This window comes from Harpia harpyja, chromosome Z (assembly GCF_026419915.1).
Source record: "Harpia harpyja isolate bHarHar1 chromosome Z, bHarHar1 primary haplotype, whole genome shotgun sequence".
NCBI classification, from domain to species: domain Eukaryota; kingdom Metazoa; phylum Chordata; class Aves; order Accipitriformes; family Accipitridae; genus Harpia; species Harpia harpyja.
Window position 1 is genome coordinate 93,967,437 of NC_068969.1, and position 15,316 is coordinate 93,982,752.

General features: G+C 38.2%; 1 protein-coding gene across 2 annotated transcripts in view; it reads right to left on the reverse strand.

Annotated features, from left to right (window-relative positions):
- Positions 1–7,353: 7,353 nt before the first annotated feature.
- The window catches only part of RNF180 (ring finger protein 180), an 82,977-nt gene continuing 75,014 nt past the window's right edge, over positions 7,354–15,316 (reverse strand). Inside the window, exons 7-8 of one of the 2 annotated variants that reach the window (XM_052777568.1) lie at positions 10,430–10,578; positions 7,354–7,703 (exon numbers count right to left, since the gene is read on the reverse strand). In XM_052777568.1, the coding sequence (XP_052633528.1) occupies positions 7,452–7,703; positions 10,430–10,578 (401 nt within the window). In that variant the 3' untranslated portion in view covers positions 7,354–7,451. The remainder of the gene's footprint in view (positions 7,704–10,429; positions 10,579–15,316) is intronic. The other variant, XM_052777567.1, reaches the window with a different exon arrangement.

Below are 15,316 nucleotides of genomic sequence, written 5' to 3' on the forward strand. Positions count from 1 at the left end.
TACATGCTAAACCAGCTTTTTTTTTTAAGTCAATAAAGAATTTACTTAGTATCTACACAAGCCATGCATGTATAATTTGGCTGTCCTTTGATTTAAATTCTGATAATGATAATTCAGTTACTGTTGCCAAAATATGTGTTAATCTGTTGGATTAACACTGTAATACTTGCATTTAGATATCATCTTGTGCTTGTAAAACTGCCTTTCACTAGCGAAGCTCTAAGTGCTTTGCACATTGAGCATTGTTGCTGCTGGACTCTGCATGGAAAATGGAAGTTCTGAAGAACTTGTTGTTAGAGATTAAAAATAATGGGAATTTGACCTGTAAATCACTCTGAAAATAAGGCACTTTAGGAATCACAGATAAGGAAAGATAAGGGTATCTCAATTTATGCTATTGTTACCATTACACTATATTCCTGTCTTAAGCAGTATTAAAGAAAAATACCAGTACAGCTTGGTAATTTAATGCCATTATGTCATTTTTTGTAGTTTAGAATTTAAGTCACAGTGTAGATGACAAATAAAAATGAGTTTGGGAGCCTAGGTGAGTATAATACAAAACTATAAGACAATTTTGCAAGTCATGCAATTGCTGTTCATGTAAAATTGCACTGTATGTATTGGAAAAATCACGACCATACAGCTAATTATTAACTTCTATGTTCATTTAATTCACAAGTCTTTAAAAAGATAAAAAGTGGGGTCCAGTTCTTTAAGATGGAACCAGATAGGGCTATAAATTGCCTGTAACATTAATTTCTTGAAACATTCTCTGCTTGATAAGATATAAAAGAAAATTAGCATATTCTTCCTCTCCTGATGTCTAATTGAAATTATTTTAGAACTAGTTTAACTTCTGACAGCTGAAATGCATACATTAGCTAGCTAGAGCCATCTGCAAGGCAAACACATTCTTACCTCATATGTTTCTAATCGGAATGTGTTGTCTTTCAGGCACCATCAGATGCCATGCTATGACTGGTAATGAATTCTGGAGTCATGTACATCCCCAAGGATTTATAATCTGCATGGATTAAGGACAGGTTTATGTGAATTTCAGTTATTTTCAAACTTTGACTGTGAGTCTAAACAGTATTTCTTGGGTAGCAACCTAATTATATGAAGAGCTAATACTCCCAAACCAGAGATTATTTTAGGGAGATTGGGATTACATAGGATCCTTTAAAGTATTATTTTTCACTTTTCATTGAACAGGATGGTCATCTAGATTTTTATGTCAATACCTACCATCCTTTATTTTATACAGGTAATACAGTGAGGCTACAGGAGATTTCCCTTCTGCTCAGTCTGAATTTCATTCTCCAGCTCAGAAACAGAGTACATTACATGATTAGCGTTTTAATACTCTTTTTTTTTTTTTTTTTAATGACAGAGTAAAAAGGATTTTAAATAATTAATTTTTAATGCTTACATCAATATCAAATGACTTACCATGCTCTTTTTATTGGTGGCATTTACTTTTTCTGCTTCATTGTCTTGTTTGAGGATAAAAGACTATGTGTGGAGTACATTTTAAGTGATTGCCTGATTACATTTTAATGCCTTACCGGAAATGTAGAAATATTTCAAATGAATGTTGAAAATGTTTGATGGAAAACGAAACAGATTAAGTTAAAACGATATCTAGTGAAAAGTCAGAATATAATTACTGCAGTTTTCTCATCCTAAAACCAAACTGCAAATTTAAAGAAGCCATCACTAATACAGTATCATAGTGATATGTATCACTTGTATAACATCAATCTAGAAACCATGGGAACAGTTTTATTTGCAAATTAGTATTGAGATGTCGAGGGTGTGAAGCTGAAGAAGTCTTTCCCAATTTTATAAAGTAGAATGGACATTAAAAAATGTGGCTGAGGGAAGGCAGCATTGCTGATGGGTGCCAGAGGAGTATCTGGTTAGGATATGCAGCAGTACTGAGGTCCAGAGTATCTTTCAAACTCAACAAATACTTAGTTAAGTACACACAGGATACTGATTGCTGCTACAATATTAAAGGAAGTGCTAACAGATATATTTGAAATTTCAACTAATCCTGTGGGGCTTTTTTCAGTAGTAACATTTTTCGTGTATCATGAGCAATCCTGAATGAAGGAGCATGCTTTCCTGTCCAAGGATTAATGTGTAAAGGCCTTATGCCTCTGAGAGCCCTCAGGAAACCAGGTCCAGGCAGGCTAAGCCAGGACCTTGAGGGCTTTCACCTTCACAGGTACAACGAGCAAATGGGTACATAACCCACTCTTCTGACCCTGTTCTCATTTTCCACCAGCCTTGAACAAAGCTGAGGGAATAGTCAGCTGTTTTCTAGGCAGTGGTCAGTAAAATAGCTTTGTGCTGTTAACGCTGACCTTTGTTTTTCTAGGCCAGGCTGAAAGGCATCCAGTACCTGCTACTGCTACCCAGTACTGCTATCCAGCAGTGGCTGCTTTGCTGTCCTTTGCTTATCTGCTACTTTACACCTTCATGTTTGGTTTCTTGCAAGAACCAACCATGCCCTGGCTCCTGGAATTCTTTATAGAGAACTTCTATACAGGGACCCAGAAGTCACTTTGAAAAGATCTTGGGGTTTTGTTTATATCTAGTGCTAGGAATTGTTTTGTGCACTTCTTTGGCAGGGTATATATTTTCCTTCTGTTTATGTTTGCCACAATTTTCATTAAAGGCTGTAAAATACAATAGGTCACAGATTCTTACCTGGGTAAAAGTTCAGAGTTTCAGGGGGGATATGTCATGCCTCAGCTGACATCAACTGATTGAAATGGAAGAGCAGCCCCAAAGGGCAAAAAGTAATGAAAAATAATAGCACATCATCTTGTCCCCTTTGGGTAGAGTTCAGCAGTCACAGATCAAGCAAAAGACCTTAAGAAAACTGGCAATATTCAGGAATGTTTTAATGAAGAGGAAAAGGAAAATCAACGTCTGCCATCAGATGCCCTGGATAACTCCCAAGGCCTTGCATGGGACACCTGTGCATTAGAGGACAAAAGCTGACCCTAAAGTGCAAGTGCAGACTGTGTATCCAAATACGTAGAGAGTGCCCTGAGCAGCACTCAAAGGGCAAGGAAAGCCATTTGGTCTCCTACATAACTCTGTCCTGCTGAGGGTGAGCTCTGAGCTTTTTGTTCTACAGTGTCAAACTGCTGACTTGCCCAGAAGTATTTCTCAGATCAAATTTGTCAGCTTATTCAGCACATTTTCTCCAGTGTGTATCAGAGATGAAGTTTGTCCTGAAGGATCTGTCTGTAGTAAAATAATTTTAGTGAAATCACAATACGAAATTACACATACCTTCAGTCTTCTTTTAGGAACATTTTTTTTTTTTTTTAAATAAGAAATCGCTCTGAAAAAATATAATCAAGTGAAAAGTGAAATACTGTAAATTAAATATTACATTTTACAGTTAAACTTCCACAGCGTAACACTGGAAAGTACTTTCAAATAGGATTACATTTTAATGCCTTACCGGAAAGGTAAAATATTTCAACTTAAGAAAATGTTTCATGGAAAATTAAATAGATTATTATTAAGTTATTTTTAACTTAAATGATTTTTAACTAAGTTATTTTATTAAGTTCATTTTGACAGTATATATTTTCTGGGATTACATCACAGCAACAAAGAAATCGTAATATGTCTAAGACACTGGAGGTTTAGTTTGCTTTCAGTCATAGGGTAATCAAATATAAGTAAATATAAAATTTGAACTTGGTTGTGCCTCAAGAAATTCTGAAAACTCATTTCAGAAATTCCATCTGAACATGTTTTACAATAATGGAAAAAGTTTGTAACACAAAAATCCAGTTGCAGATACGTATGAGAAACTAAGTATTTACAATGATGGCTTCCATTGATTCTGCTGGGATCTGGATCACTACTGAAGTCCATCATAAATAGGTGTATTTAAGGTTTATCAGGCTTTGCCTTTCAACAGAAGAAATCCTAAAGAACCTATTCTGAAGAATGGTGATTGTCAGTTCTGCATCAGGTCCCTTTAGAAGGAAAGCCTCATGGGAATGCCAAACTGAGGCACCCAAAATTAGGAGGTGCTTTTGGAAATGTGAATTCAAACCTTCACCTATAAAAAGTCAGATTTTAGACTTTAAAATATTGTTTTGGGTTTGTGTCGCAGGGTTTTTGGTAGTGGGGGAGGGGCTGCAGGGGTGGCTCCTGTGAGAAGCTGCTAGAAGCTTCCCCAGCTTCAAGCCAGACCCGCCTCCGGCCAAGGCCGAGCCCATCAGCGACAGTGGTAGCGCCTCTGGGAGAATGTATTTAAGAAGGGGAACCTGCAGTGGGGGAGGATATTGGAATGTGAGAGAAACCCCTCTGCAGACAGCAAGGTCAGTGAAGAAGGAGGAGGAGGAGGTGTGGGGGAGGAGGGGATGCCCCTGCAGCCCGTGGTGAAACAGCAGGCTGTCCCCCCCAGCCCATGGAGGGAAGCGGGGGAGCAGATGCCCACCTGCAGTCCCTGGAGGACCCCACGCCAGAGCAGGGGGATGCCCCCCAAGATGGCCGTGACTCCATGGGAAAGCCCGCGCTGGAGCAGTCTGTGCCTGAAGGACTGCAGCCCACAGAAAGGATCCACGCTGGCAGTTCACGAAGAACTGCAGCCTGTGGGAAGCACCCATGTTGGAGAAGTTCATGGAGGACTGTCTCCTGTGGGAGGAACCCCACACTGGAGCAGGGGATGAGTGAGGAGTCCCCCCACTGAGGAGGAAGGAGCGGCAGAGACACTGTGTGATGAACTGACCACAACCCCCATTCCCCATCCCCCTGTGCTGCTGGGGGGGGAGGAGGTAGGGAGAACTGGGAGTGGAATTGAGCCGGGAAGGTGGGAGGGGTGGGGGGGGAAGTGTTTTAGGCTTTGGTTTTACTTCTCATTACCCTTGTTTTGATTTGATTGGTAGTAAATGAAATTGATTTTGTTTTTTCCCCAAGTTGAGTCTGTCTTTTGCCTGTGACCATAACTGGTGGTATTCCTCACTCTCCTTGTCTCAACCCATGAGCTTTTCTTTATATTTTCTCCTCATCCCACTGGGGCTGGGGGGGAGGAGTGAGCGAGTGTCTTTGTGGTGTTTTGTTACCGGCTGGGCTTAAACCATGACAAATTTAAATAATAATAGAAAGTTTAAATAATGTATTCTAAATATCTATTCCTGACAGTCAGATGACTTATACTGGAATAATACAACTAGATTTCTTGTGGTTCTTTTCTTGGTACCCTTCTGAACTTTACCATTAAAGGACTGCAACAACCACATATTTCAGTAAGTAGGAGGAAAGATAACCCCTTCAAGTTTGAACTGGTACTCAAAAAGAGATCAGTTGTATCTACTCAAGAAACAAGTGAGAGAAAAAAAAATTATAATGAATTGTTCCAGCCAGAGAATTACAGATATGTATAGAAAAGAACAGAAATGAACATAAATGTGGGCCAAGTTCTTCTAGCATTGTGTTATTAAGGGAAACCTTAATAGTTCTACTCAGAATTTCCTGTTTTATTTGCCCATTATTGAAGGATCCACTTTTTTTAGTCCTCAACCTGGTAAGTCTGGTGTGATGACTTCACAGAATCACTTGTATGAGAGATGCTCCAGTCCCTTAATCATCTTAGTGGCTCTTTGCTGGACACTCTCTAGTAGCTCTGAATCTCTGTTGTACAGGGGAGTTCAGAAGTGGACATAGCACTCAAGGTGTGGCCTCACCAGTGCTGAGTGGAGGGGAAGGATCACCTCCCTTGACCTGCTGGCAACACTCTGCCTAATGCAGCCCAGGATACCATTAGCCTTCTTGATGCCAGGGTGCACTGCTGGCTCATATTCAACTTGGTGTCCACCAAGACCCCCACGTTCTTTTCTGCAGAGCTGCTTTCCAGCTGGGTGACCCCCAGTATGTATTAGGGCATGGGTCTGTTCCCAGGTGCAGTACTTTGCACTTCTTGTTGAACTGCATGAGGTTCCTTTCAGTCCATTTCTCCAGGCTGTTGAGGTCCCACTGGATGGCAGCACAACCCTCTGGTGTATCAGCCACTCCTCCCAGTTTTGTCCTCTGCAGCTTGGGGAGGGTACACTCTACCCCATCATCCAGATCATTAATGAAGATGATGAACAGGACAGGACCCAGTTTTGTGTACCCAGGGGTACACCACTAGTTACTTGCCTCCAGGTAGACTTTGTGCCACTGATCAAAACCCTCTGAGCTTGGCTGTTCAGCCAGTTTTAAATCCACCTCACTGTCTATTACTGTCTGTCTTAGCCCTTTCTGCTAAATAAAGGGTATCCCTAAGGAGAGCTTGTTGTCTTGCTCCACATCTAGCCCAGAGCAATCCACAGCATATATTGCCTCCTTTGTCTCAGCATCTGCCTGGGTGCGGGGCTGAACACCAGCAGAATGCTCTTGATGTCCTACCTTTGTCTTTTCCGTCTGCCTATGACTCCCCATGTACAGACTTGGAATTCCCCAGAGGGGACTGTGCGTCCCACAGGTATGAAGTGGTCAGGATTGCCAAGGACAAAACAAGCTGAAAACACATCAACAAAAGCAACACTACACAGCATCAAGACAGTTACTTGTCAAATGATAGCTACAATAGCTACTCTTCCTCCCAGAGGTTCATGTTGTCAGCACTACTTTCCTCTAAAAATGACAAAATAAACCTAAGCTCTGCTTCATCATCCTTTTCCATCTCAATATCAGTAACTGTGGTAATGTTGTTGACATATGGTAAATATTTCAGGGGTGTATGCAGTGTACTGGTAAAGGCTTAACTTGGATCTCAGTTTCTGTGGGCAGGTACACAGCTGTGGAAGAATCTGTTGTGCTTCACAGTGGCGGCTCCCTGTGCAGCTATTGCTTGGGAATTTTTTTGTAAATCGTGTGAGAGAAGCAAGATGACTGGACCTTTGGCAGGTAGGAGAGCTACAAGCATACTCACTGCTAGGCAACAAACTCATACACTTCTGAGTGTGCATAAAGTCCCTTTGCCTGTCAAAGCCAAACTTAGTCTTGTCCTGGATTTCTGCTGCCTTCAACAGTTAATCGGTCTGGACTAACAGTACCAGCACTGAGTATTCTTCATTGTCAGAATGTGTTAAGATCCACACCTTGCCCCAGGATGATTTCTGACAAAAGCTGACCATTTCCAGGAAAGTACTGAAACAAATAAAAGGCTGCTAGTATGAAAAGTTAATAATAGTAGTAAAAAATTCAACAAACCCTAGCTGCACCCCAAGCAGAAACATAATAGACAGGATAACAAACAAGACATTGATTGAAAAAAATACTAAAATTTAATCCCACCAAGAAAAATCTAGTGAAATGACTGCAAAATACTACAAACAACTCAAATTTTATTGCAAACATTTTAATACTATTGTAGATAAGAAAGACAAGCTTGCAGAGCAGGATCAGTTTAACCAGAAAATTGCTTACAAAGGACCCACTCTTGCTCCCACAGTTATCAGCAGCATTTTACAGGCGGACTTCAAGGAAAAACCAAATTTGAGCCTTTGAATTTTTACTGTATTTTTACAAAAGTATGTATCCCCAAAAAAGCAACAAAGGACAAAGAAAAGTACCTCTACTCTATGCCTTTTAGGTGTTTTCCTATGGAGGATGTCTCTCAGAGTTGCAACAGTCTTCATTATGTACATTTGTAAGCTTTTAAAACTAATTGTCCCCTGGAATTAATAACAACCAGTAAGAAGTAAAACAATATAGCCCAAGAAACAGTTTATTGTTTAGGCCTTGAAGAAAGGTAGAGTTACACAGTTAGAAATGCCATACAAAATTGTCACTCCTACTAAATTTAAGAAAATGCAGCCACCCTCAGTCATCAATTCTTGCTGTAAATGTAGAAAAGAGGCCAACATTACCTTGGATTTTTTACTCTCCTTTGTTGCATTTTTCAGAATAAGACCACGGTAACATGCTATTAAAAATGATGTAGGTAACTCTTTCTTATATAAATAGTATCTATATTATGTTTCTTATGTCTCAATATATTTTGGAATATTTATTTAAGGATATTGCTTTATCAGATATCCTGGTAAAATAATTTTAAATTACATTATTATGGGAATTTCAGATTATATCAGCAAAGTTAAAATAATTTTTTGATGATATCTTTTTATTTTAGTATTTTCTGAGATCAAAAGGTAGAAGCAATTTTGTCTTAACAGGTTAATCAGTCCCTCTCATTGCTGAGATAGGAGCAGTAAATTAATAAGATTAGAGAGACAAAAATCGCAGTTAGAACCTATTTCTGGCATAGATAAGAAAAATGTTCAAAATTATTGATAATGTTTGAGCATACAGACCTACACATCTGCATGTAGTAAACATGACCCTACGACCTAAAACCCCTAGCTTTTAAAAGACTTGTTCGTATCAATATAGAGAGGGAAATTCACCAAGTGCTTTACTACAACCTTAAAGCTTTTAAAACATTAAGCCTAATGCCACCAGTAACAGAGCCAATCACCTTTAGGTAGAGACAAAGTAACTACATATACTAAAATTACAGCAAATGCATCTCTGTTGCAACCCTGACTGCTTGATTATGGTGAATTTCAATTATTATATCTCCTTAAATTTGCATAAAGATGGCAAAAGTTATTTAGTCCAATCAATGTAATTAGACTTGTAATTTTTAATTCTACACATATATTCTCAAAGAGATTATTTTATGCAGCCTGTAAGAAAACTAAATATTAGTAGATGATTTACTGCTGTTTTTCAGATTAAGTGAAAGTTTCTGGTCCTGATCACTTTATAGCCTATAACAGACTGACCATGCTGGCCCTACTCCAGTAAAGAAGCACAAGCACACGCTTAATAAAACCCCTGAATCCATTCCATTCCATTCCATTCCACCACATTTGGCAGATGGCACCTTCCACAACACATTTCTCCTTGTTCTCTGCTAGAACAGGGGAGTACACCACCTACTGAAAAACCACAGGTCTCCCACACAAATCCTGATACCAGAGGGACTACATACATATACTCACATGCTTTTCTAGATGAAACCACAGTGTACTTTGCAGGGTCATGCCCTTAGAAATAAAACTTCCTTGTACCTTCCTGAAAAGTAAGCCTCTGAACTACCTTGTACCATTCTTCAGCACCTGATTCCCACAATAGTTTCTAATATCCTTCTTATAATTTAATAGAAGCTCTTTCACTTTAATTTGAAAATACCATGTAAAGCAGCACGTATGGAACGATTGCTGAACTGGCTGCAGTTTGGTACTGTAACTCAGCAATCTATATATAGAATAACTATAAAGTGCTTTAGAATTTTTTCACATGAAAGGTGCAAATAAATACTGTGTCCTCTTATGTGATCTCCCCGGAGACACATAGTCCTCGTGAGCCCACACTTGAGAGTATCCCCAAATTGTTACACCAATTTAATAATTACACTGTCTTCTTACACTGGAGAATGCTTCTTTCTCCAGTATTTACTGGGGTTAGTGTCTCACAGTGTCATAGCCAGCAGGCCTGCTGCTTGCCCTCCATTAGCTATCTTGCTGGATGCAAACACACTCATCTGGATGGGTAAAGAAAGGTACAGTGCTACTCTGGGAATCTGCACAAAAATGGTCCCTTTAATGTGCAGAACTTGGGGTTATTAGTTGGTTCATTCTGATTGCCATTTGCTGAAAAGATGAACTGTCAGCACACTGTGCAGTATCATTTCTCTTTTTGGTTAATACGCTCAAAATTTCAGGCACTGAGTACAGCACATCTCCACAGTAGAATGCTGACAGGTCTATCAATTGTCAGAATTTTCCAGGATTTGGATTATGCCATTGAAATAGCTCTGATGGATGTCTATATAATGCATGGTGCAGCACTGCAGTGCTTATAATCTCCCATTGCCCAAAGACCTCACTATAAATGGGAGGCATCTTTATTGCTTTTGTATATGAGGAATCGAAGCACCAATGAGTGAGCGAAGTGTATCAACATAGAGTCGAACCCCAAAATGACTCTGTGGGTCTGCTGTAGTACACAGAACTCCCCTAAGAACAAGCAGTATTCTATATTTCTACAGAGTAATTATTTTATACATTAGGGGTAAATCCTGTTCCTACCAAAATCAAGGCAAAACTCGCACTGAATGAAGTATGATCTGGATTTCACATTATATTTGGAACCAAACTCAAGTACTTTGTCACACACAGCAGAAGTATCAAATAGCCTCACAGCATGCTTGATGCAGTCTATTACAATTATGAATGATAAACGCAGTATCAAACAAACATTTTGCCTTCTTCAAGTTTTTTCTATTCACATTATTGTGGTTTGTGTAACTGCTGTTTTCTTTAACTGTGATTACTACAGACTAAAAAGGGAAAAAGAAATAACAAAGAAAACAGAACACAATAAATCCAATTACCCAGTTCACTGAATAAATGTAGATTATCACCATATCCATATCAAACCGCCATCCACGGCTATCATCCTCAAAGTCCATGTAGTCCATCCTGTGAGCAGCATGTGGGAAATGCCTCCTTGTTACAGTATCTGAGCGTCTTTGAAAACCTGCTGAAAAACAGACTAAGAGATAAAACTTTATAAAAGCAATCAGATTCACTAAAAAAAAAAAAAAGTTAACCCTCCTTCCTCTAGTTATTTACAGGACAAATGGAAGCAGGAAATCTCACACCTCACTGCTAGGTTTCCTCACTTTGTTGGACAAGAAGCTCTCTGTGGACTTGATTTTGAAAGATTTAAGAGATAGCTCTGTCTTCCATGTCTAGAAAATAATATGTTTGTTTGTTTGGATTTGGCACTGTCTACTACAGTAAAGTAATGCTATCTGCTTATGTTATCCAGACCTATTAAACACCTCTCCTTTGGTGCCTTCTTCCACTGAATTTGATTCAGTAATCTAGAAGTGAAAGGCTCCATATACTGTAATTAATCTCTTGAGTAATTAATCTCTGGATTCTCTAAGTCTACTAATCTGAATTCTTCAGTAACTGAGACACATCTGTACATGTACACACATAGTTCAACAGCACAAATACATCTGAATTCCTATTTCTAGTATTTGAATTTTTTTTCAAAACACTCTTCTAAATAAATCCTACTTGCTTTAGTATTATGTCTCTATATGATACATACCATGTTAAAATCCAATTTTTAAACTACTGTTTGTATGCTGATAATATGTTAAAAATATATAGGCAGATGCAAACACAGCCTTTCAAGTGGAAGTAAAAATCCTGTGACTCCAAGAATGGCCTGAGTGTGGGGTCCTGCCAAAAGGTCCTCCTTCTTCATTCCTCCCCTGACTTCACTATGTAGTAAGAGAAGTACTATAGGAGCATAGCTCTTGCATATGTCAAGATACGAGGTTAGAGAAGTGTCTGTGCAGCTGTGTTAGACAGCAGGTTACGGCACAGAAAGGAGGCTGGGGGCTGTGCTGCAAAGGCAGACCTGTCCCATTCTGATGAAGGACAAGGAGGGAATGCAGTCATACGGGTCTGGATTTTCATTCTGTTTTCACGGAACTCTCAATCTTTACGATGCATTCCTTGATTTTGGAAAACAGGTCTTTGCTGAGCTGCTCACAGTCTTCGCCTCTGCACTGACATCATGGCTTTTGGAGTCTCAAGGTGGGTAGGTAATGTACCCTTCAGTGTGCACCACTGCACACCAGTGTGCCTCAGTGTGCGCTCCTCAGTTTTAATCTACTACCATGCTGCCTTCTAATCCAGCTTAATTAAGCCTCCTTGAAGTTCCTCAGTCTTCTGTTTTTGACTAATATAAATAATCGTGTATTGGTGTTCATTTTAACATTCTCGGACCTTATTCAAGGTAATTAAGAAATGTATTTTTTTAAAGTGTCCTAATACAGAACTTTGCTGGAATTTCAATATTATTACTTTTCAGTGGTGGATATTGGCTGTTTCTTTGTATTTTTTTTCTGAATTAATATTTTGCCCAGAACTTTTATAGCACAACTGCTTCCAGGCCTTCCAAAGAAAAGTATTTTCTGTCTCTGGTATCCTTTCTAAGATAGTTCATTGGAGACCTTTTGACTCCGAATTACACAGGTAAACTGGTCCTCCTGTATTTGTTTAATGACTGCTTTATTTGGAAATCTGCCTAGACTACTGAGACACAGAAATACTTCCTTTGGAGAATCACTCGTGCTTAGACATCATGATATCATTGCATTTCTTTTTAGTTTTTTATTTTTAATGACAATTTGGATCTGTTTGTCATGTACAGATACTAAGTTTCTAGGTCTCTATAATCAGAATCTCTCTAACATTATTTTTCTTATTTTGGAGACTATACATGAAACCTTCATGCTGGTCAAGAGAGTAATGAAGTTTTATGATGGTTTTCAGTGACTCCAAGTGGGCCAAGATTTGCCCCACAGCTAAATATGCTACACTCACTCTAGGAAAAAAAAGTAAAAAATTCCAGGGATTTACTTTTAAAAAGTTTTAGATTGTAATACCAGAAAATTTTATGCAAGTGCATGAGCTAAACATCTGCTTAAAGATGCTGAAGATCTGTTTAAAGTGTGATATGGACCTCCTTGTTCTTTATGTTATGCTTTAGAGTATGTTAATTTAAAATTATGGTAATTTAAAACAGTATCTTTGATTACTGAAAAATAACATTAGTAATTCAGTAACAAAATTTTGAAAAATATTAGTCGTCTTTAAGTATCTTTCTGCCAAGATGTAATTTACTTGAAAAATGCTCATTTAAAACCTTACCCTAATTTCAAACCTGTATTTTTCCTTATTTCTTTTCTAACACTTTTAAAACATTACTGTCAAATAGAAACCTACATTTATGTTGTTATGTTCTACTTTTTAAATTTAATTTTCAATGGCATTAAATTTTACCACTAATGATATATCATTCACTTTGCCTTTTACACATGAATTTTAGTGTATATTATCCTCTCTGGGGTGACTTAGTCAAGACTGCTACTTGTGCTTTCTTTTTATTTATTTCTATACTTAAAGTAAATACAACACAAAATGCTAGAGGCTAGTTTTGGATCAACAGGGATAATCAAGGAATTATGGAAACATGTAGCTACTTTAGTTTTGACTTGGTAGTCCTCACCTGCTAGAGGATTTGGACAAATATTATCCTTCAATTGTATGTCCGTGCAACTCACCTTAAGCAAACCTGCATTGAGTTTATCACAGATTATACTTTGCAATGTAATAATTCTACATTCAAGAACAGCAGTTTCAGTACAGGAAACTGGCTGTTCTCTAATTCTTCTTCCTATAGAAAACCACAGAAAAATTGTTGGTGCTGTATTAAAGGTATGTATACAATCAGAAACTGCTTACTATACACCATGCATAATCCCTGTGGCTTCCCTCAGTATGAGTAAAGCTATTGAAAGTTGACAGGCACTTATGTGGAATAGATTTCAATTCCATTGCTGAAATAGTCTCTTTTTTACCATCTGTAAATTGATTAAGCTTCAGCTGAAAATGTCAATAGTACAACTATTATGTAAACTGAATTCTAGGACTTAACAGAGGCTAACAAAGAACGAGAACTGTTTCTTTTCCCTGAAGTATATTACCAAATAAACCTGCGTACAGTACTGAAACCAAGGATCAGACTTAGAAACCCTGTATGATCATGCACAAAGGTTACTGCAGACTCTATCATCCATACTATGACTACCGTCTTTAATAAATTCTGACATGAAAAATACCTTCAGATGTCTCTCTCTCCAGCTAGAGTGGAAATAAGCCATGTTTCTGCATCTGATTCTAGCCATCTGCAGGTAAAAACTGAGAGCTGTAGTGTTCCTCAAAAACTGTACAGCAACATGGAGTAGGGGCTTGAATTATGAAACAGAAGAGCTGAGGGAGCTTCAAACCACTTCTAATGTATTTGCTTCTTTTTTAAAAAGAAACCCTATCTTATCTGATGAATGCAGTCCCTAAATGATTTCTGCATGGGCATGTATTTGTTAAAACATGTATTTTACTTAACTTTTTTTGTGCATGCCTGTGTTGCTATACTCTGAACAAGAACTTCCACTCAGTCACATGAATATGCATGCACAATGCCAGCGGAGTCTGGCAGACTGTTAGTGGAAACCTGTTACTAGATAACAAAAACACTGTTGTGTGCAAATCACACTTTTATACCCACCAAAGCGTGCAAATCAAAAAGGACTTTCACCAGAGCATCAAGAGGCACATCTGTTGCATGTGTCCCTGCCAAAGTTTTTGCAACCTTCTATTGAGGTATTAGCAACACTCAAGACTACAAACAATTTAAAATATTCTCCCAATTTTATAAATTGACTGACCTAATTTTGCTATGACTAAAGAACATAAGATGGAAAATTTTACTCTAAAAATGTGCCCAAATGAATAATATGCAAGCTATTATAACCATTTACATTATAAGTGCTCAAGTAAAATTAAATTACCTAAGAACAAGTGTTATTAGCTAATCAGATGTACCAAGGTCATTTTGACACAGTCTCTTCTTTCTGATTATGAGCTGCAGCAGATAGATAGAGCTACTGAAAGACTATAAGAAAAAAGCCAAGTACAGACTGACACCTTCCCATATATGCTCTTGCTGCAACCAGCAGCTTAGGACCCCAGTGCTTTGGAAGCTGTGCTCAGAATAATGTGTTAAAATGGTATCGATAGGATTTTCTTTTCTTACATGTGTATGTGCATACTTTTGAACAAGATCTCATATTGCCTTCACTTACTTTGCTTTGTGTCCCTTGGTGGAATAGTCTTAGAGCAAATAAATTGATTTCCTTTCAGGTGAAACTAAACCAGATTATGAGTTCTAAGAGCTCTGATGTGTTCCAGTAATATTCTTCAACCACTAATGGGCAGCCCTTGGTATTTGAAATAAGTTGCCCCTGTTCCCTAAATGCAAATGTGGACATCTGGCCCTCAGTGCCAAATGTTTTGCCCTATCTATTATGGCTGATATAAATGCTAATGCAAGAATGCCTCAGAGAGGCAGCGAACAATCTTTCCTAAAACATCTTTATGCTATTCATAATTTTATAGGCCTCTTGTATCTGTCTTCTGTAATATCCTTTCCAAATGAAAAACTTGTGAATTTCCTTTGTACAGAAAAGCTTCCATGCTTCAGATCATTCTTTCCACATTATGCTTCACCCTGCTTTATCCTTCTTTGAGATGATGTAATCTAAAATTATATGCAAAACTGGAGATGTGGGATCACCACAAATCTAGAAAATAACATAATGTTTTCCATTTTGTTATGATCCTAATAATTCCTG